The sequence below is a fragment of the Trichechus manatus genome, unplaced genomic scaffold (assembly GCF_000243295.1).
Source record: "Trichechus manatus latirostris isolate Lorelei unplaced genomic scaffold, TriManLat1.0 scaffold00087, whole genome shotgun sequence".
NCBI classification, from domain to species: Eukaryota; Metazoa; Chordata; class Mammalia; order Sirenia; family Trichechidae; genus Trichechus; species Trichechus manatus.
Window position 1 is genome coordinate 10,036,743 of NW_004444023.1, and position 19,302 is coordinate 10,056,044.

The following is a 19,302-nucleotide window of genomic DNA, read 5'->3' on the forward strand; positions in this document are numbered from 1 at the left end:
GCGCCATCCCAGTTTTATTTACGAAGAATGCGCCTTCATCCGGATGGAGGCGATTCCTAATCCCCTTTCTCTGAGTTAATCATTCCCTCCCCTGGGATTCCACATTACTGTACTGTGCATATTCTTACACCTCTTATGACACCAGCTCACAACTAGGAATAATAAATGCTAGCACTGGCTAAGCCCATAGGGTGTGCAAAACGGCAAAGAGACAGACAATTTCCAACGAAGGAAGCCGCATTTCCCCTCGGGGACACCGTCTCCGCCCTTTCTACCTGTTTGCCTTAAAACACTCAACGCAGGATTTGCGTAAGCGGAGGTGGGGGGGCGGGCTCAATTCACACTCGCAGCGCCTATTGGCTGCGAAGAGGCGAAGAAGGCGGGGCGAGGGTTCCTCATGACGTCAGGACGCCGCGGTCGGGACGTCGGAACCAAAGGAAGACGAGAGCCGGCTGGGTTGCTGAGAGTTCCGCAGCCGTGTTGACGTCGCCTCGGGCCACTGCTGGCGAGTCCCGAGAAGGAACGGCTGAGGCCGGTAGGGGGAACGGCGGGCGGGCGGGCGGCAGGGGAGGGCATCTCTTTTCGGTTTTACGCCTCGCGAGCCCCGAGGCCTTCTCGGCCATCGTACCAACGGACCCTGCGCATGAGCGTCGCCGGGGTGTGGCGGCCCTGTGTTAGCCACTACGCATGTGCGCCGGAAACGGGGGCGGGGGGAGCGGGGCGCAGTCGGGTTCTCGCGCGCGTGCGCGTCGGCTCCGCGCCCCACCCTCACTCTCTTGGAATTCCTTGGGCCCGGAACTACCCCCCACCCGCCATTGACCTGGCGGTTCCACTGGGAGGGCGGCGTTGCTCCGTGCGACGGGCGGCCTGCACGCTGGCTTCTTATCCGGGGACGTGGTGCGCAGGCGCAGCGCGGCCGGGGTGGTGGCTCCGGGGCCAGTCACGGGGCTCCGGTCGGTCTCTTCCTCCACCCGGCATCCTCCTTCGCCCTCCCCGGGCTTGCGGGACAGCCAGGTGCTCCTCGACTCCCCGGGAACCTCATTCCAAGCCCCTCCGGATTTTTATCCCCAGTCTGTTTTCTGCCCCAGGGTTCCTACACCCGCCAACGATCGCCACTCACGGCCCCCTTTCTCCATCCAGATGTGTTTCCTCGTTTAGACCTTTTCTTCTCCAGGGCTTTCCCCAGACTCCTGTTCCTTTCGCGTTTTTGTAGGGCATTCGGGTACTCAAAGGGACTCTTCTTTGAGCTCACCCCTAGGTACGTTACATCTCTCAACTCTTGCCCTCAAAACACCCGTTCACTTTCTGTTAGTCTTTTGCCCCCAGCACTGTAATTTCCTAAAGCTGTTTTGGGCCTCTTGTTTTGTCGTTGTTAGTTGTCGTGGAGTTGATTCCGACTCATGGCAAGCCTCTGTGTGCGGAGCAGAACTGCTCCATAGGATTTTCAAGGATGTTACCTTTCAGAAATAGATCGCCAGGCTTTTCTTTCGAGTCGCTTCTGGGTGGGTCTGAACAGCCATAATAGCCAAGCACTTAACCCTTTCTGCCACCCAAACCAAAACCCATTGCCATCAAGTCGATTTCGACTCATAGCGACCCTTTCAGAGTAGGACTACCCCATAGTGTTTCCAAGGCTGTAAATGCTTCTTTATGGAAGCAGACAGCCACATCTTTCTCATGCTGAGTGCCCTGGTAAGTTCAAACAGCCAGCGTTTCAGTTAGCAGCTGAGTGCTTAACCACTGTGCTACCAAGGCTCCTTTTGTACCACCCGAGGACTCCTGTTTGGACCTCTTAAAAAAAAAAAAAAAAACTGTTGTGGTGAAGTCGAGTATGACTCATAGCGATCCTTAGGCATCCCCAAAGCTTTATCCACAGAACCCCCCTACCAAGGGGATTGTCTCTCTTAGGCCCACTCCTGCCTCTAGGAACCTCCCCTATAGGTTTTTTCTCTGCCTTTAGGGAGCCTTTTTGGAATCAGCCTTTCTAAGAACTCATTTCTTAATGTGGGGGTTCCCCTCAGGCACCCTCACTTTTCCCTGCCTCTAGAGGTAACTAGAAATCCTCTTTTCCTCTCAAATTTTTCTTCCGTGCCCCAATGTTCTCCCTGTCCCAGCACCTGCTCTCCTCTCTCAAGACTTCCTGAAAGACTTCCCAGAGTACAAAGTTCTCCCCAGAAACCTTTCCAAGCTTCCCAGCCTTAAGGATTTATACTCAGACTTTGCTCCTTAGAGAGTCCTGCTTGTTCTGCATCTTCTCAGAGCATCTCTCTCTCTCTGGAATTTATTTTAGACTCCTTATCTCTTGACTATCCTAATGAAAAGGTCAGTGGTTTGAACCTAACCACCTGCTCTGCGGGAGAAAGATGTGGTAGTCTGCTACCATGAAGATTGTTCGTGTTGTTAGGTGCCATTGAGTCAGTTCCAACTCATAGCAACCCTATGTACAACAGAACGAATCTGCCTAGTCCTGTGCCATCCTCACAATCCTTGCTATGCTTAAACCCGTTGTTGCAGCCACTATGTCATTCTGTCATGAGGGTCTTCCTCTCTTTCGCTGACTCTGTACTTTACCAAGCATGATGTCCTTCTCCAGGGACCGGTCCCTCCTGATAACATGTCCAGAGTACGTGAGATGAAGTCTCACCATCCTCGCTTACAAGATTAAAAAAAAAACAAATGCATTGCTTGCAAGTCGGTTCTGAGTCATAGCAACCCTACGGGACAGAGTAGAACTGCCTCATAGGATTTCCAAGGAGCGGCTAGTGGATTCAAACTGCTGACCTTTTGGTTAGCAGCGGTAGCTCTTAACCGCTGTGCCACCAAGGCCCTGCTTCCTTGGAAACCTTATGGGGAAGTTCTACTCCGTCTTATAACGTTGCTATGAGTCGGAATCGACTCAATGGCAACGAGTTTGGAGGTTTTTTTTTTTTTCCCTTGAGTGAGATTTACCCACTCCTCCCTCCAGATTCTCTCCGTGTCTTCTCACTCAGGGTTTCCCTCAGGCTCTTTCTTTTCTTCATATGGGCTTCAGATCCTTCTCTTTGCCTTTGGGCAATCCCCTTTTCAAATCTTTCATTTTTCACCTAGAGCACTATAGGGAGCCCAAGGGCTTCCCCTCACGCTCCAGCTCTTTTATTCCACATTCAGAATTTTTTTCAAGTCTTTATTTATCTCAGTGGCTGTTTTCTTAAACTCTCCCCTTTTCTGCGTGACTTCTCATGGGTTTGTCTGATTTTCTCTTCCCCACTCTAACACATGTTGCTTGCCTCTTCTTGAGTCTTCCTGACTCACTCTTTCTCTCACAGACAGTGAAAAAGCAGTCTGGCTCCCGAGGTCCACCCCTCGTACCCCAAGGTCCAGATGGCGGCCAACGTGGGTGATCAACGTAGCACAGATTGGTTAGTGGAACTGGCGGGGAGGGAAAGAGGTAGTAGGACCCAGTGATGTCCTTTGGTGAAGGGGGCTCATAAATAGTGGGGGAGCAGGGAAAGGTGACTCCCTCATCTGGCCAGAAGACAAAGGGAAGCACTTGCTTGGAGTGTGGAGAGGGGTACGTGTTGACCTCTCCGAGCTTCACTTTGTCACAGTACATTGCTTGTCTCACAGAACTGGGATGATTTACTTGAAGGAACCATAATTAGGTGGCAGCCTCCAACACTCTGTGCTCAGCCACTTATCTTTCTGCTAATTCCTTACTTTCCCCAAAATAGTGTGATATTCTAGAGATTGGAGTGGTGTCAGACAGAATTCGTTTAGTTATAAAACACTTAGAAAGACTTATTAGGTGCCAGAAGTGCCTTGAAGAAAGGCCTGGTGATCCACTTCTGAAAAATCAGCCATTAAAAACCCTATGGAGCACAGTTACACTCTGACACACATGGGGTCACCATGAGTCGGAGTCAACAGCAACTTTTTTTTTTTTTTAAATTAGGTACCAGTTCCTGTGTTAAGTTCTGTGGCTACTAGTAATTTTTTTTTTTTTTTGGTTTGATTTTAACAGTTGCTTTGTGCCAGGCACCGGGATAGGTACCTTAATGGAAGTGATCTCATCTGTGTGCCAGAGAATACTCTGTGGAGTAGAAACTGGGTGTTGGCATATTATAGATCAGAAGACTTGGGCTCAGCAAGGGGAAGCAGCTTGCCCTAAGGCAGACAGTGAGAGAGAGATCTGGGATCAAGCCCTGCACTCTGCCTCCTGCTGTCTTGCCCAACTGTGTGCAGTGAGGAGAGCAGGCTGACTCGGCATCTCTTCTCTCTGTAGGTCTTCTCAGTATAGCATGGTGGCTGGGGCAGGCAGAGAGAATGGCATGGAGGCCCCCATGCACGAGAACCCTGAGTGGGAGAAGGCCCGCCAGGCCCTGGCCAGCATCAGCAAAGCGGGCGCTGCTGGCAGCTCGACCAAGACCAGCAGCAACGGGGCTGTGGCCAATGCACAGGTGAGGAGGCCCCTGGGCCAGGATACCCTGAGTTGGGGGAGGAACACAACTAGATGTGCTCGTGTGTCACAAGTCAGGGTCCTCTGAGGGGAACATAGAAAGATAGTCTAGGAGCCTGAATATTCTAGGAGTCTGTTGGGGAAACAATGTGTGTGTCCCTGAGGACTCCAGAGCACAATGTGATCCTTATCCCTGGACATCCAGCCTGATGGGGTAGACAGGCTCTGTCCTTGATGGCACCCTGAGCCTGGTGGGGGAGACCTTGGCTCTGTGGAGCATCGTGGACCCAGATTCTGGGGAATCTTTCACTCTGGCGATTTAACTACCAGTCAACAGGCCTGCCTTTTCAGGGACTGTGGGGGTTCATGGACTCCTGCTGCCACCCCTGACGGCATGCCGGCCTCTGTTTCTCCACAGTACGTGTCACAGGCAGAAGCTTCTGCTTTGCAGCAGCAGCAGTACTACCAGTGGTACCAGCAGTACAATTATGCCTACCCGTACAGCTATTACTACCCCATGGTGAGTGCTGAGTCCAGCGGGTGGCCGGCGGGATGGTGATGGAGGTCAGATTGGCCTTAACAGGTTGAGTAGTTGATTGATTGGAGATAGCCATATCAACTTTTCTGTAACTCCACTGCTCGTAAACCCTCCACTAGCTTATCACCCTAAAGATACATTCCAGGGTTCCTCCCATGGCCAGCAGAGTCCTATGCGATCCGGCTCCTGGCCACCTCGCCTCTCCCCGTGCTCACTCTGCCATCGCCACAGAGACCTCCTTGATCTCAGCACTCACCAAGCCCGTCCACACCTTACTTACTGCTGCAGCTCTCCTTTTGTGCACCCCCAGGGCTTGCTTCCTTCTCACCTCTTTGCCTTGGAGAGGCATCTGCTCAGCATCATCTCCTCAGGGCACTCTGCCCAGACAGACTGACTTAAAGGAGCTTTCCCACCCCCTACCCGGTCCCTCTGTCCCTGAACCTTGCCTCATTTTTTTTTATAGTATTTAATATTGCTAGGCATGTCACGTCTTTGTATCTACAGCAATGTATGTGTTTTGAATGCAAACACCTTTTATGTTTTGTTTTGTCTTCATGTTTAGAAGAGTTGGTCCTCAGTAAACATTTGTTGAATAGAGAAATTTTTCTGAGAACTAGCTGGAGTGGAATAGGAGATTGATGAAGTTGCGTTTTTTTCTTTTTTTCTTTTTTGTTTTTTTAAATATGTGAGAGAGTCTGGTGTGTTTATATGATAACAAGGAGGGAGAAGTGAGGACCAGGGGTTGTGTGCAGTTCCTGAGCAGGTAGGAGAAGTTGGGAAGGTCTAGACCACAGAGCAGCAACTGTGGACTAACCCTCCTCTGTGCCTTTGGCAGAGCATGTACCAGGGCTACACCTCCCCCTCCCAGTATGGGATTCCCACCTCCTATGGCTCAGCCACGCCGCAGCAGCCATCAGCACCCCAGCACCAGGGGACTCTGAACCAGGTAATGATGTGGCCCACCGCTGTTTTGTGCTCAGGCTGGGTGGTGGTGTTTTTTTAGTGGGCCCACAATCGGCTTGCTTGTACTGTTTAAGTAATTTTTTTCTCCTCCTGCCAAACAGTCTCTCATCTGATAATGAGGATGGCAGAGCATAGTTTTTGAAACCAGTGTGGGTTTAGGACTTGGGCAAGGCCAGGGGCTGAGGTGATGTGGAGACGCTGGGAATGATTTGTCCTGTCGCAGCCTGTTTTCTCTACCCTTCCCCCCATGCACACACGTGCACTCTTGTGCACACACATACTCTCACACACAGTCTGGCCTTGTATTTAAAGTGCAGCTATGTATAGACCTGGGTTGGAACCCCAGCTCCCCTGCTTCTTGGTGGTGTCTTTACATACAAGTCATGTGATTTCTGTGAGTCTCAGCTCTAAAACAGAAGGAGTAATAACTTTGTTGCAGGGTGTTTGCACTATTGTATTTGTAATCGTGTGGGTACCTTTCTTGCATGTACTCCATGCTCACACTGTCACTGCCAAAAGGAGTGTATTGTCAGTGGGAGCTGTTATTGGGAAGGTCAGACTGAGACTCCAGTGCTGGCAGCTGCCACTCAGCAGCTGGGGCCATGGGAAAGTTGCTCAGTTTCTCTGAACCTGAGTCTTCTCAGCTCTGAAGAAGGGGTTATTAATAAAAGGACATATCTCGGAGTTATTTGAGAGTGCTTTGACACAAAGGTCGGGGTGCAGGGTCTAGAGAGTGGAGTGAAGGGTGTGGTGGTGTGGACAGGGCTGTGAGAGCTGGCACGCAGTGTGCTGGCTCCCACCCTGAGCACTGGCTTCCTCTCGCAGCCCCCAGTCCCCGGCATGGACGAGAGCATGTCCTACCAGGCACCCCCTCAGCAGCTGCCAGCCCAACCCCCTCAGCCCTCAAACCCCCAGCATGGGGCCCATCCTCTGAGCAGCGGCCCCCAGCCAGGGACGGTGCCAGCCACACAGCATGGCCAGGCGGGGGCACCCTCAGGCCAGGCCTATGGGCAGCACAGCTACTCAGAGCCGGCCAAGCCCAAGAAGGGGCAGCAGCTGTGGAGCCGCATGAAGCGTGAGTTGGGGCTGGCCGGGGTGGGGTGCTCAGAACTCACAGGCACACGCAGTGTTGAGCCCGGAGGTGCTCTGGGGCGGACTCTTTGTTCTTTGATCATCCCAGGGATTCAGGGGAGGCCAGTCAGGGACTAGGAGTGCTTGGAGCTGGGGCCCTTTACTGGAGCTTGGCCTCTCCCATCCCAGAACTCCTGCTCATCCCTACCGCTGAAGCTTTCCTTCTGGCATTCTCTGGGGGCAGGGGAGCCCCAGGTGTGCCAGGAAAGGGCCTAACCCCAGCTTGTTGCTGCCCTCACAGCGGCTCCTGGGACTGGTGGTCTCAAGTTCAACATTCAGAAACGGCCTTTTGCTGTCACCAACCCGAACTTCAGCTCCAGCTCGGAAGGGCAGCACGGCAGCTTTGGCCCCCAGCCCAACACCGAGAAAGCCCAGAACCACAGGTGACATCCCCCAGCCCTGCCCTTGTTCCCCAGCTGAATGCTGTGCAACCCCCCACCCGAGCCATGATTTGCTCCTCTGAAGTGGGGGAGCGGCCCCTTGGCTCTTGCGAGCACTACACGAGGCAGAGAGAGAAAAATGCTCTAGTTTCACCGGGTACATGGTGTCAGCTCAATGGCTGGGAGCAAAGGCATCCCTGGCTTGGTTTGGGTGCTCACCACTGAGTCCCTCATCTGCCCTCTCCACAGTGGGCCCTCGTCCCGGGGGAACTTGTCGGGGAAGCCCGATGACTGGCCTCAGGACATGAAGGAGTATGTGGAGCGCTGCTTCACTGCCTGCGAATCAGAGGAGGACAAGGACCGCACGGAGAAGCTGCTGAAGGAGGTGCTGCAGGCCCGGCTCCAGGACGGCTCGGCCTACACCATCGACTGGAGCCGCGAGCCGCTGCCAGGGTGCGTCAGGGCTGGGGTGGTGCCTGGGGGCTTGTTGGGGTGGCTGGTGGGACTGGGTAGGTACTGCTTGGGCATTGAAGTTGGAAACTTTGGCTCTTAGGGACCTGGGGTCTGAAGAGGAACAGGCCAGAAAATCAGGTCCCAGGAGATGATGTCATGGGTTGGAGGGAGGTCAAGAGGGCGACAGAGGCCAGGCGGTGCCAAGGGTTGGAGTCTTAGGACAGGTGATGCTGTGGTGCTGGGAGGTGTGTATTGCTCAGTGGTTGAGAGCACTCTCTGGAAACAGCACTCATTTTTGCAGCATATGAGCTGAGCCGCCTGGGGTGAGTGCCTTCCTCTCTTGAGCCTGTCCCCGGGTGGGCTGGCAGATGTGGGTGGGTGGGCATGGGATCCTACGAGGGTGGGAGTGGGGTTGGTGACACTCATCCCTGCTGTCCAGGCTGACCCAGGAGCCTGTGGCGGAGAGCCCCAAGAAGAAGCGGTGGGAGGCCCCTAGTGGTCTTCACCCTCCCCGGGGGGCAGGCTCCACGACCAGGGGCGGAAATGCGCCATCCCAGCGTGGGACGCCAGGGGCTGGGGGTGCTGGCCGAGCCCGGGGCAGCAGCTTCACCAAGTTTGGCAACCGCAACGTCTTCATGAAGGACAACAGCTCTTCCTCCAGCACGGACTCCCGCTCCCGCTCCTCCTCCCGGTCCCCCACCCGCCATTTCCGCCGGAGGTATGAGGTCTGGTTGGAGGGAGGGCCTGGGGCAGAGAGAGGGGAACCAGTTCAGGCCTAACCTTCTCCCTCTTCCGCACAGTGACTCCCACTCGGACTCTGATAGTTCCTACTCAGGGAATGAGTGTCACCCTGTGGGCCGCAGGAACCCGCCCCCCAAGGGCCGTGGGGGTCGAGGGGCCCACATGGATCGGGGCCGAGGCAGGGCACAGCGTGGGAAGAGGTGAGACTTGGGGTGTGGACTCCTGGGGAGGAGGGGCTGTGGTTATGAGAGAGGAGAGGGCTGGAAGCCCAAGACCCTGGGGAGTAGAGGTACCGGGGGCCTGGGGGCCTGTGGGAGGAGGGTCTCCTGGCTCCAGGGAGACAGGCTGTGTCCTCAAGGAGTGGCTCGAGGGATAGACAGCTGACTTCCCAAGGTGCCAAGGCTGGAGGGGAGATGGAAACCTGGGCCGCTCACTGCTCCCTTGCCCTGTACCAGGCACGACCTTGCTCCCACCAAACGCAGCCGCAAGAAGATGGCGGCTCTGGAGTGTGAGGACCCCGAGCGCGAGTTGAAGAAACAGAAACGGGCAGCCCGCTTCCAGCACAGTCACGCACGCCGCCTGCGCCTGGAGCCTCTGGTGCTACAGATGGGCAGTCTGGAGGGTGGCGGGGCTGACCCTGACTGGCAGGAGCTGCAGATTGTGGGCACCTGCCCCGACATCACCAAGCACTACCTGCGTCTCACCTGTGCCCCCGACCCCTCCACTGTGCGCCCCGTCTCTGTAAGTGCCCTGAGAGGGCAGCAGGGCCTCGCTGGGCCTGTGCTGGGTACCCACTGGGAGGTGACAAGGGAGCGTAGCAAGAACACGTGAAGGGAGACCTGTCCTGTAGGGTCACGTTGGGGTCCTGCAGACCAGGAAGGGTGGCCTTGTTTGGGGAGTGACTTGGTCTCACTGAGTCTCATCTCACTCATGACACACAACAAAGCCTCTTCCTGGGCAGGCCCAAGGCCTCGCCTGCCACCCATGGTTGGAACGTAGTTCATCTTTCATTCTAGAATGTTCACATGACTGTGTATTCGTGTCGGAGCAGTTACTTTTCCCACTGGTTTGTCTGTTTTTAATGTTGTTAGTGAGTCACTCATGTAGGTCTTGTGTTGCCATCCTCGTTTTAACCCCAGCTCAGTGGGTACATGACAGGTGTCCCCATGTCCTGGCTCGCTCTGTCGAAGTCACATGCTGAGCCAGGGGTCTGACTCTCTGGCCAGGTATTGAAGAAGTCACTGGCCATGGTCAAGTCGCACTGGAAGGAGAAGCAGGACTACGCATTTGCCTGTGAGCAGATGAAGTCAATCCGGCAGGATCTGACGGTGAGGTGGTGCTGGGAGGGCCCTCTGGCCTGGGCTGTGGTCCCACCGCCCCTCCATTTGGCCCTACCCTTACTCTGGCCTGACTCCTCTGTTTTCAACCCAGGTCCAGGGCATCCGCACAGAGTTCACCGTGGAGGTATATGAGACACATGCCCGCATCGCCCTGGAGAAGGTGAGAGGACTGACGGGAACCTTCCTGGCCCCTCCCCAGCTCCTTCCTGATGCCGCTGTGACTCTCTGCCCTCCATGGCCTCACTCTACTCTCTCTTTCCCTGTCCCTGGTCTCCAGGGGGACCATGAAGAGTTCAACCAATGCCAGACACAGCTCAAGTCGCTCTATGCTGAGAACCTGCCGGGCAATGTGGGCGAGTTCACCGCCTACCGGATCCTCTACTACATCTTCACCAAGAACTCAGGAGGTGAGAGGCCGCCTGCCAGGTTTACAGGCACTGCCGCCCCCAGGCTGCAGCCCTTCTCACCTCCTTCCTCTTGGGCTCCCAGACATCACCACTGAGCTGGCATACCTGACGCGGGAGCTGAAGGCAGACCCTTGTGTGGCCCATGCCTTGGCGCTGAGGGCAGCCTGGGCTCTGGGCAACTACCACCGCTTCTTCCGGCTCTACTGCCACGCGCCCTGTATGTCCGGCTATCTCGTGGACAAGTTTGCAGACCGGGAGCGCAAGGCGGCCCTCAAGGCAATGATCAAAACGTATGTGACGCCAAATGCACTCACTGCTCCTCCTCGTTCTTCTGGCCCTGCCGCCCTCCCTTCTCTCAGTCCCAGGCGTCTGGGCTCCTCTTATTCTCTTGCCCTCCTTCATTTCTTCATTTCCGCTCTCAACACTTGGCCCCTTCTCACTCCACGCCCTCATGCTTTCTCTCCAGTCCACCCTCTGTGTTCTGACTCTCCTCTGTCTGTCCACCTGCCTTCCCCTCCATTCTGTCTTCTCACTGGTCTTGGGTTCCCTTCTCCACCCTCATCTGTGCTCCTTTTGTCCTCCTGCTCATGTCAGCCTTGACCCTAGTTCGCTGTTTCTTTTTTTGGGCTCTTGTCTCCCTCTGAGTGCCATCCACTTTAGACTGCTTCTTTGTTACTGTTCCTCATGCCATAGAGACAACATCAGAAAGATGGTGCCTGCTCTTGGTGGCTCTGATCTAATGAGACAAGCTCTCACTTCCCACATCAGCCCCTTTGACATGCCAAACATGGTTAGAGAAAAACGGATGTGATGGTGGGGGCGGGTCAGACTGGATATGGGGAGAGGGCTTCGAGGTCATCTGCAAGGCCAGGCAGTTGAGTGTGGCCCACAGTGTGTCAGGGCAGAGGTGCCGGACTCAGACCATCGGTTCTCACAGGGATGAAGATATGTCCTCAGGAACATTGGGCAATGTCTGGAACAGATTTGGTTGTTCAGTTGGGAGGGTGCTCCTGGCATCTAGGAGTCCTGGTGGCACAGTGGTTAAAGCATCACTCGGCTGCTAACTTCAAAGGTTGGCAGTTGGAAACCACCAGCGCCTCTGTGGGAGAAAGATGTGGCAGTTGGCTTCCGTAAAGATTTATAGTCTTGGAAACTCGATGGGGCGGCTCTCCCCGTCCTGTAGGGTTGCTATGAATTGGAATCGACTCGATCGCGAGGGGTTTGTTTTTTGGTTTATTGGCATCTACTGGGTAGAGGCCAGGGATGCTGCTTAGCTCCCTGCAGTTTACAGGATGGTCCCACTACAGAGAATTGTCTGGCCTCAAATGCCAGTCACGCCGAGGCTGAGAGACCTTGAGGTTGGTAGGCCCAGGGGATCTTGAATGCCAGGCCAGTCAGCTTGGTCTTTCCTGTGAAGGTACTAGGGAGCTATAGAATGGTGTTGAGCTAGGAAGGGGCAGTCACACCTGAAGGCTAGGAAGCTCATTCTAGGATCTAGCGTGGGGTCAAGGTAAAGGCTGTGCCAGGCAAGAGAGACAGCCTGGGAGAGAGAGAGGAGGGGCGGATCACAGAGGCACAGTGGGCATGGCATGTGACTCCTGGCCCTGCAGAGTGAGGAGGAAGAGGCCATCAGGCTTCCCAGCCATCCGGCCTGGAGACGTGCTGTAGGAGCTGCCCAGGGCTGTCCCAGTGTCCCCTGGTTTTTTCAGAGTTCCCCCTCTGGTAGCCCTTTTCAGGGCGTTTGGCTGGGTTAATGGTTGTTTATGTGATGGGCCTTTGTGGGCAGCCCAGCTGGGAGTGACCCTGTGGGCGGGGCCTGGCCTACCTTTGCCCTGGGCAGACCTGCCCTCCCAATCCCTCAGGCCGCTCAGTAGTGCAGGCCAGGCCTCCTGCCCTTCTGCAGCATGCCCTGGTTCCCATTCCTAGGACATCCAAGGCTGGGACAGGGGCTGCCACTGCCTCCCTAGAGGACCCTGGCTGGGTGGCTTTACCTTTAAAATGGGCAGGGTGACTTACCTGTAGGGGAGGACCCAGTGACTTCTGTGAGAGAACTCAGAGCTGCCTGTTTGTAGCATATTGAAAGCGCTATTAGCAACCAAACACTATTGCTAGAAGTAAGGTGTACTCCTGACTTGTGCTTGGGGCTTCCCTGAAGGCAGTGAGAGGGCTGGGGGCCCCCCAGGGTAGTGTTCTCAGCTATATATTCCCGAGCCTGGCTGTGGCTCCCTCAGTCTGGCCCTGCCCCTCAGCCAGAGCTGCCCTCTTTTGAGAGGCTCCTCAGGCCATCAGAGGAGCCAGCTGGGTTCTCCCCTCCTGTCCCCTCCTTCCTGGTCCCCCTGCACAGGTAAGTGGGGGTGAGGGGGGGCACAACTGGGGATTGGGGCCGCTAGCCCCACCCCGGGCCCCCCCAAGCCCCTGAGGTGGGAGGCCTGCCTGGGGTGGGGGGAGTTCGCAAGTTACGTGCCGAGGAGGCCCCTTAGGGTACCTGAACGGGGCATCCATTCCCTGCCGTGGGACCCTCCCCTACCCGCTGTCCGCCTCATCACTCTCTCCTCTTGTCTCCATAGCTTCCGCCCTGTGCTGCCCGTCTCCTACCTGCAGGCCGAGCTGGCCTTCGAGGGCGAGGCCGCCTGCCGGGCCTTCCTAGAGTCCCTGGGCCTGGCCTACACGGGCCCGGACAACGCCAGCATCGACTGCCGCCTCAGCCTGGCGCAGCTGTCAGCCTTCTGAGCACACAGCGAGGATGGGGGTGGGGGGCAGGGGCTGTGGCCCCCCAGCACCGCCTCTGCGGATTTTGTTTTTGAGCCATGGACTTGGGTTGTAAATTAATTGGTGGGGAGTAGGCTCCAGGCAGAGCTGCCATCCCCGCCCCCGTTTTCCCACCGGGGAGCCTGTACAGAGATTTTTTTTCTACATTTTTATTTTTGCCTCAGAGGGATGGGGTGGGGGGAGGATAGGGTTGGGGCAGCAGGGTGTCTGGGGGTGTGGTCTGTGGGGTCATCCGTGTCCACCTTTCACCTCCACTAATGCTGTCTCAGTGTTTTTTCTCTCTCTCTTTCGAGCTTGTACTCCGGTACGCGACCTGGCCTTTCCCATGCCAGGGGGGCCAGCGGAAGGAAGACAGGCCGTCCAGCTGTGCCCGCCTGCTGGCGGTGGGGCACTCCGCAAACCCACTTGCCGCCTCGTCAGCCTCATCACAGACTCTCGTTGTCCAGCCCTTTGGGGCCTCAGTGTTTGGGGCGAGGGGAGCCGTGTAGAGACTGTGCCCTTGGCCCCCTCCCCAGAAATGCCACCGCCACTGCCACCAACAGACCCCACTGCTGCCACACTGCACTGAGGAACTCCGGAGGCCACCGCGGGACCTCGCCGGCCGGGCTTGCCTCGTCTCAAGTTGTATTAAGTTGTCTTCGTGTTCCCCTCCTCCCTCTGCCCCCAATGTTTCTTCTGGTTTTTTTTTACTCCTTTCCCTCCCTCCTCTTCCTTCTCCCCCTTCCTTCCCTTGGTTCAGTACAGGTAAAGCGGTTACCCCTTACCCTCCCCTTCCCGCCTCCATGGATCACCAGCTCACGTCATTTTCCCTTCTCTTTTCTTTTTGTGTGTGTTTATTTAAGTTATTTTTCTTTTTCCTCCCCCTTTTCTTTCGGCCCCTCCCTCCCTCTTCTGCCATGTAACTGGATGATGTGCAAGGAGTTTGCAAACAGCTGGACTGTCAGGCTGCTTTTTTTCCAGATGTTCTTCCTCTTCTGCTTTCCCCTTCCCACCTCTCCCCTCCCCTTTCCTTCCTCCATTCTTTCCTTGGAGCACTGAGCACCATTTGGAAGCTTGAGAGAAACCAGAATTAAAAAGGAGAGAGAGAGCTGTGTTGTTCCTGCTTGGAGCATATCCATCCTTTGGTGGTTTGGATATTGGTCCCTGGTTGCTTTTGGGGCTGAGATCCAATGCCTCGCCCTTGCAGTGGGTCTGGGAATGTCACCTCAGGGGGACCTCTGCCAGGGCCTGGTAGGTATCCCCTGCCCTCCCCATGCAGCACAGCCAGAGTCTCCCCACTGGCTGGCTCCCTAGCTCCTGCCTAAGGCTGAACCCTGGCTTTGGGAGGTGGACGGTGGAGCCATGGGGCACCTTGGCCAGTGTGAGGTGGGGGTGCAGCCCCTCTGGGGGATGTAGCACTCGCAGCCCCTGGGCCGCCAGCCTCTGGCTCAGCACCTGGGCCATACTGTCCAATGAGGGGGAAGGTGGGGCACAAAGCACATGGTGGCCAAGGAGCACGAGGTCCCTGAACCTCAGCTCGGGGGGTGCTTGGAGCCCTGGGTGGGAGAGGGCCTCGCTCAGAGCTCGGGCGGCTGCTGCCTCCTCCCCGGGGCCTCCTAGGCGCAGCAGGGCCAACGTCAGGTGCAGGGCCTGTGAGGGCACCATGAAAGCAGCGCAGGATGGAGCCACTTCTGCCAGGTGCGCCTGGGCCTGGGCCACCTCTGCTAGCAGCCCGGGTTCTGTTACCATGAGGGCCACGAAATGGGTGGGGCGGGGTTGGTGAGGGCCCACAGTCCTGGTCATGACCCTCCTGTCGTCCTCCGTATGCCAGGCCCCAAGACCCCACTGTACCTCTCTCTCCCCAGTGGGCTTCCCTTTCCTCACATGGAGGACGTCAGCTCCCAGAGACAGCTCTGGGGCTGCCGAGGCCTGCGCTTCCCCGTCCGTCAGCGCCATGGTCCTGGCTGCTCCTGTTAGTGTCGGTTCCCTTTCCTTCGCTCTGACAGCGAGGCGCCCTGTGGTGTCTTTCCCAGAGCCTGACTCTGGGGCGGCTTCGTCGTCGGCCTCAGTCGCTCTCCAAAGTGAGTCCTGGCTGTCGGCTCCGCCCAGCGTTGTTTTGGCCTTCCCTCGCTCTTGGGTCGTCGCAGATGCCTCCTCCAGACCCGACTCTGCCAGCACTAGGCTCCCGGCATCTGGGCCTCCGATACCCTGGGCCCCCGCTGCCCCAAGCTCTGCCAAGGCCGGCTCTCCACGCCCTCCGGGCTCCGCCTCCTGCGTCTCAGCGTCCAGGGCCCCGGGCTCGTCCCCGTCGAGGGCGTGCCCGCTGAGCGCGTCCCCATCAAGCTCGTCCCCGCCAGGCTGGTCCCCACTGAGCGCCTCCAGGATGGTCGGCCCGCGGCCCGCGGCCTGGCCGGAGCCAAAGACGTGGTCGGTGCGCGAGTCGCGGTCCCAGATGAGCCGGCCGCGGAAGCGGAAGTAACGCACGCGGTGCTGCGGTATGGCCAGGACGCCGGGTCCGAGCGCCGCTAGCGGCGCGTCCCAGCAGAAGGCCGTGAAGGGCTCCTCGCGCACGCCCAGGAATCGGTCGACGTAACCCACCGAGAAGTCGGCCGGGTCTAGGCGCGGGTCCCAGCGGATGCGCTGGATGACGGCGGCGGCCGTACGCAACGGTGGCTTCTTGGTCCCGGCCTCGGCTGGGACAGCATCGCTGGGCCGCACGGGTGCCGGCGCCGGTGCCCCTGGGTGCGGCTGGCGGCAGCGCGCGCCGAAGCGGCAGCGGCCCTCCAGGAAGAAGCGGCAGGCCGGCGCGGCCGCGGGGTTCCCTGGGGACGGCTCCCGCTCCGCGGCCGCCGCCATAGAGTTCGGCTCAGCAGGTCTGTCAGGTCTGACCAGCGTCCGGGGACCTGCTATGGCGTCAAGAGCGGAGCTCCCGGCCCTGCCCCTGGGAGCCACGCCCCAGGGAAACACCTCCCAGCGTGCGCAAGGACTCTGACCCACCCCTCCTGGGACCGCAGACGTCTTCGGGGAACCTGACCCGGTCCCCTCAGGGTCCAAGGGATTTACAAGTGTGGCCTCGCTCCTCCAGCACTTGTCCGACTGCGCCATCAGCCGTTGCCTGGAAACCAAGCTCCGGCCCCTGGAGACCGTCGTGGTCCCCACAAGCTCTTGGGAACCTGGCTCCGTCCAGGCCGAAATAGCGTGGATCCGCCCCTCTAAGAACCATTCCCAGCGTCTAGGAAACCCAGCTCCGCCTCCTGGAGACCGTCGCGGTCCCTGCAAGTTCAAGGGAGCCTGGCCCCGCCCCCAGGGCGCATTGTTTACATGTGTGCCCACCCCCACCCCCCGCGCCAGGACCTGGGAGAACCTGGCAGGCCCTCCGCTGGCGCCCGGGCGAACCCGACTCTGCGGCCTCAGAATGACACTCAGACTTGGGATGCTGCCGCCGGTATTCTGCCACACACCTTACGGGCAAGAGGCCCTACCCCCGGGACCTTGACCCCTGAAGCTCTCTAAAAGGGTTCCCGCCTTTTCCTGTTGCAGCCGCTCCCGGAGCAAAGGGTGGCTCCACCCGGTCAGGATCCACCTGAGATGCTCGGGGCGGGCCAAGGCCTGCCACGTACCCCCGGGTCTCCCGGCGGGAACGCCCGTCTGGCGGGCAGCGGAGCTCGGTAAATATTTGATGAATGAACTAGGCTGTTGGAGCGGCTACGTCATGACCCCGCCCCGGGGCCTGCCTGGCCACGTCCCCGGCCTCTCTCAAAGGGGCCTCACTTCAGCCCACCAGGGAGGGTCTCTGACCTGGACCTGGCTGGTCCAGCCCCCGTGGCGACCAGAACTCCGGGTAACACACTTGGCTCCGTCCCTGCCAAGGTTCTTAAAGGCTCTAGGACCCCATCACCCCTCCTCCATCTCCCACACCCCTTCCCGGGGCCCCCTCACCACTACCTAGTCTCCCATCACCCCTCCTCTAGGAATCCATTACCCCTTCCCCGTCTCTCATCACCCCTCCCCCATTTCCCATCTCCCCTCCTCCGGGAACCCATCACCCCTCCTGCTGGGCCCCATTATCCCTCCTCCGGGGCTCCATCACCCCTTCTCATTGCAAAGTGAGTAGACAGAGCCTGGAACCGAGACCGTGGCCGTTTATGTATAAAGATGTGGGGTGCAGCTCGGGAAGAACACTGGGCCCGGGGGCTACAGGCCGATGACGTCGTCCAGCTCGAGGTCCGCGCTGGGGCGGCAGTGGGCCCGGGGGTGCTGGGTCTCGGAGCCGGGGTCCAGGCCGGGCTTGGCGGCCGCCGGCCCCGGGTGCCCAGCGTCCATGACACCCAGCACCGCGTCCAGCATGGAGGGGCCCAGATCCAGGTGGAAGGACAGCAGCGGGTCGGCGGGTTCGAGGAGCGCGGGCGCCGGGGGCTGTGGGACCGCGGGCGGCGGCGTGCAGCGCGGAGCCCCCATGGGCGGTGCCCGGGGTTCGGGAGGCGGCCCGCTGCAGTGGCGGTTCAGGAACGAGGTGTCCCCGAAGGCGTCGCCGCCGCGCCCCACGTGCAGCGTGTGCCGGAAGTCGCCAAGCGGCGCGGAGATGGACAGGGCGCCGCGCTCCGGTCGCTTCTTGGGCTGCGTAGGGCCGAGCTGCTTCAGCACCGGCATCTGTGGGGGACACGAGCAGGTTAGCGCTGTCTGCATCCTGCAACTCCCAATTCAGTGTCCCCAGCCTGTGCTATCTCAAAGGACGATGGTGGTATGATTAATCCCATTTTACAGATGGGCTGACTGAGGCTCCGAGAGGCTCAAAGTCAGAGCCGCTGACTCAAATCTCAGACCCAAATTTAGGACTGCCTGACTTCAAAATGCTTATGGTCACCACGCTATGCTGATTCTCCTAAGAACTAACCTTTGAGCGTTTTATATAGGGTCACTATGAGTCGGAATCGACTTGACTGCAACGGGTTTGGTTTTTTTGTTGTTGTTTATAGGCCAGGATCCCTGGTGGCTAAGTGCTTAAAGAGATCAGCTACTAACCTAAAAGTGGGTTGTTCGAAACCAGAAAAAGATGTGGCAATTGCTTCTGTAAAGATTACAGCCTTGGAAACCCTATGGGACAGTTCACCTTTGTCCTATAGGGTCACTATGTGTCAGAACCAACTGAGAGCAACGGGTTTAATTTTTTTTTTTTTTTTTTTTGTTTAGATCAGGCAAGAATCTCTGGGTGGCACAAGCTGTTATCTCACTCAGCTGCTAACCCAAAGGTTGGTGGTTCCAGCCCACCCAGAGGCACCTCAGAAGAAAGGCCTGGAGATCTACTTCCAAAAAGTCAGCAGTTGAAAACCCTATGGAGCACAGTTCTACACTAACATACATTGGGACGTCATGAGTCAGAATTCACTAGCGGGCTCCTGGTATAGGCCAGGCAACCAGGAATGTGCTTCACAAACTCCTGGGAATGATTCCGAAACTTGACTGATAGAAAGCTCCAACCTCTCAAAGATGGAGATTCCTAGGCCCCTCCCACTCCTGAAGGCGGGGCTGACCTGTCCATTGTGCACAGTAAGCACAGAGCCTAGGGCCCATGATACTTTAAGAGGCCTGTGAAAATGTTTTATTTCTTTTAAAATCAGCAGAAAAAAATGAATACAATGCAACCTGGGACTGAGACCGTGGCCGTTTATGTATAAAGATGTGGGGTGCAGCAGGTTAGAAGAATAAATAGAAATGCCCACAACCCTCTTCCCAGATCCTGGAACTTGGCCACTTTTGATGGAACTTCTGGGAGGGATTTTTATGACCATGATGCTTTTGTTTTAACAGTCCCTGTTATGATGATGAAAAAACCTTTTTGCCAGCTCCACCCTTTGACAGCTATATGACCTTAGATAAATTACTTAATCTCTCTAGGTCTGTTTTCCTGTCTGTAAAATGGATAAAACAACACTACCTGTCTTGCAGGGCCTCCCTGGGTGGTGCAAACAGTTTACGCTCGCTACTAACCTAAGAGCCCTGGTGGCACAGTGGTTAAGCGCTCGGCTGCTAACCGAAAGGTCAGTGGTTTGAACCTACCAGCCGCTCTGCAGGAAAAAGATGTGGCAGTCTGCTTCCATAAAGATTTACAGTCTTGGAAACCCTATGGGGCAATTCTACTCCGTCTTATAGAGTCCCTATGTAAGGT

At 57.1% G+C, this 19,302-nt stretch overlaps 3 protein-coding genes across 6 annotated transcripts; 1 reads left to right on the forward strand and 2 right to left on the reverse strand.

Moving 5' to 3' along the window:
* The first annotated feature begins 410 nt into the window (after window positions 1-410).
* Window positions 411-14,245, forward strand: LENG8 (leukocyte receptor cluster member 8). 4 transcript variants are annotated; one of them, XM_004381748.2, is made up of 16 exons: window positions 411-535; window positions 3,306-3,398; window positions 4,262-4,436; window positions 4,854-4,955; window positions 5,809-5,919; window positions 6,762-7,011; window positions 7,309-7,450; window positions 7,697-7,900; window positions 8,340-8,618; window positions 8,701-8,841; window positions 9,097-9,382; window positions 9,868-9,969; window positions 10,073-10,141; window positions 10,259-10,388; window positions 10,471-10,678; window positions 12,956-14,245. In XM_004381748.2, exons 2-16 carry the CDS (start codon window positions 3,361-3,363, stop codon window positions 13,116-13,118), a joined length of 2,400 nt encoding a protein of 799 aa, XP_004381805.1. In that variant the 5' UTR covers window positions 411-535; window positions 3,306-3,360; the 3' UTR covers window positions 13,119-14,245. The 4 variants fall into 4 exon arrangements, with proteins under 4 accessions (XP_004381805.1, XP_023592132.1, XP_023592134.1 ...); XM_023736364.1 differs by lacking the exon at window positions 12,956-14,245 and having other exon boundaries at window positions 10,471-11,526; XM_023736366.1 differs by lacking the exon at window positions 12,956-14,245 and having other exon boundaries at window positions 429-531; window positions 10,471-11,526.
* A 94-nt stretch (window positions 14,246-14,339) lies between these two features.
* On the reverse strand, window positions 14,340-16,031 carry LENG9 (leukocyte receptor cluster member 9). The gene has a single exon (XM_004381890.3). The coding sequence runs from the start codon at window positions 15,990-15,992 to the stop codon at window positions 14,358-14,360; it is 1,635 nt and encodes a 544-aa protein (XP_004381947.2). The 5' UTR covers window positions 15,993-16,031; the 3' UTR covers window positions 14,340-14,357.
* A 1,299-nt stretch (window positions 16,032-17,330) lies between these two features.
* On the reverse strand, window positions 17,331-17,786 carry CDC42EP5 (CDC42 effector protein 5). The gene has a single exon (XM_004381749.1). It carries the CDS (start codon window positions 17,784-17,786, stop codon window positions 17,331-17,333), a length of 456 nt encoding a protein of 151 aa, XP_004381806.1.
* Between the last annotated feature and the right edge of the window lie 1,516 nt (window positions 17,787-19,302).

Excerpts from the sequence above, each read along its gene's own strand:
- CDC42EP5 (XM_004381749.1), bottom strand. The coding sequence starts at position 17,786 with ATGCCGGTGCTGAAGCAGCTCGGCCCTACGCAGCCCAAGAAGCGACCG.
- LENG9 (XM_004381890.3), bottom strand. The coding sequence starts at position 15,992 with ATGGCGGCGGCCGCGGAGCGGGAGCCGTCCCCAGGGAACCCCGCGGCC.
- LENG8 (XM_023736364.1), top strand. The coding sequence starts at position 3,361 with ATGGCGGCCAACGTGGGTGATCAACGTAGCACAGATTG. Across the intron at positions 7,901-8,339 it reads AGCCGCGAGCCGCTGCCAGG|GCTGACCCAGGAGCCTGTGG; the intron begins GTGCGTCAGGGC and ends CCTGCTGTCCAG. Across the intron at positions 9,970-10,072 it reads CAATCCGGCAGGATCTGACG|GTCCAGGGCATCCGCACAGA; the intron begins GTGAGGTGGTGC and ends TTTTCAACCCAG.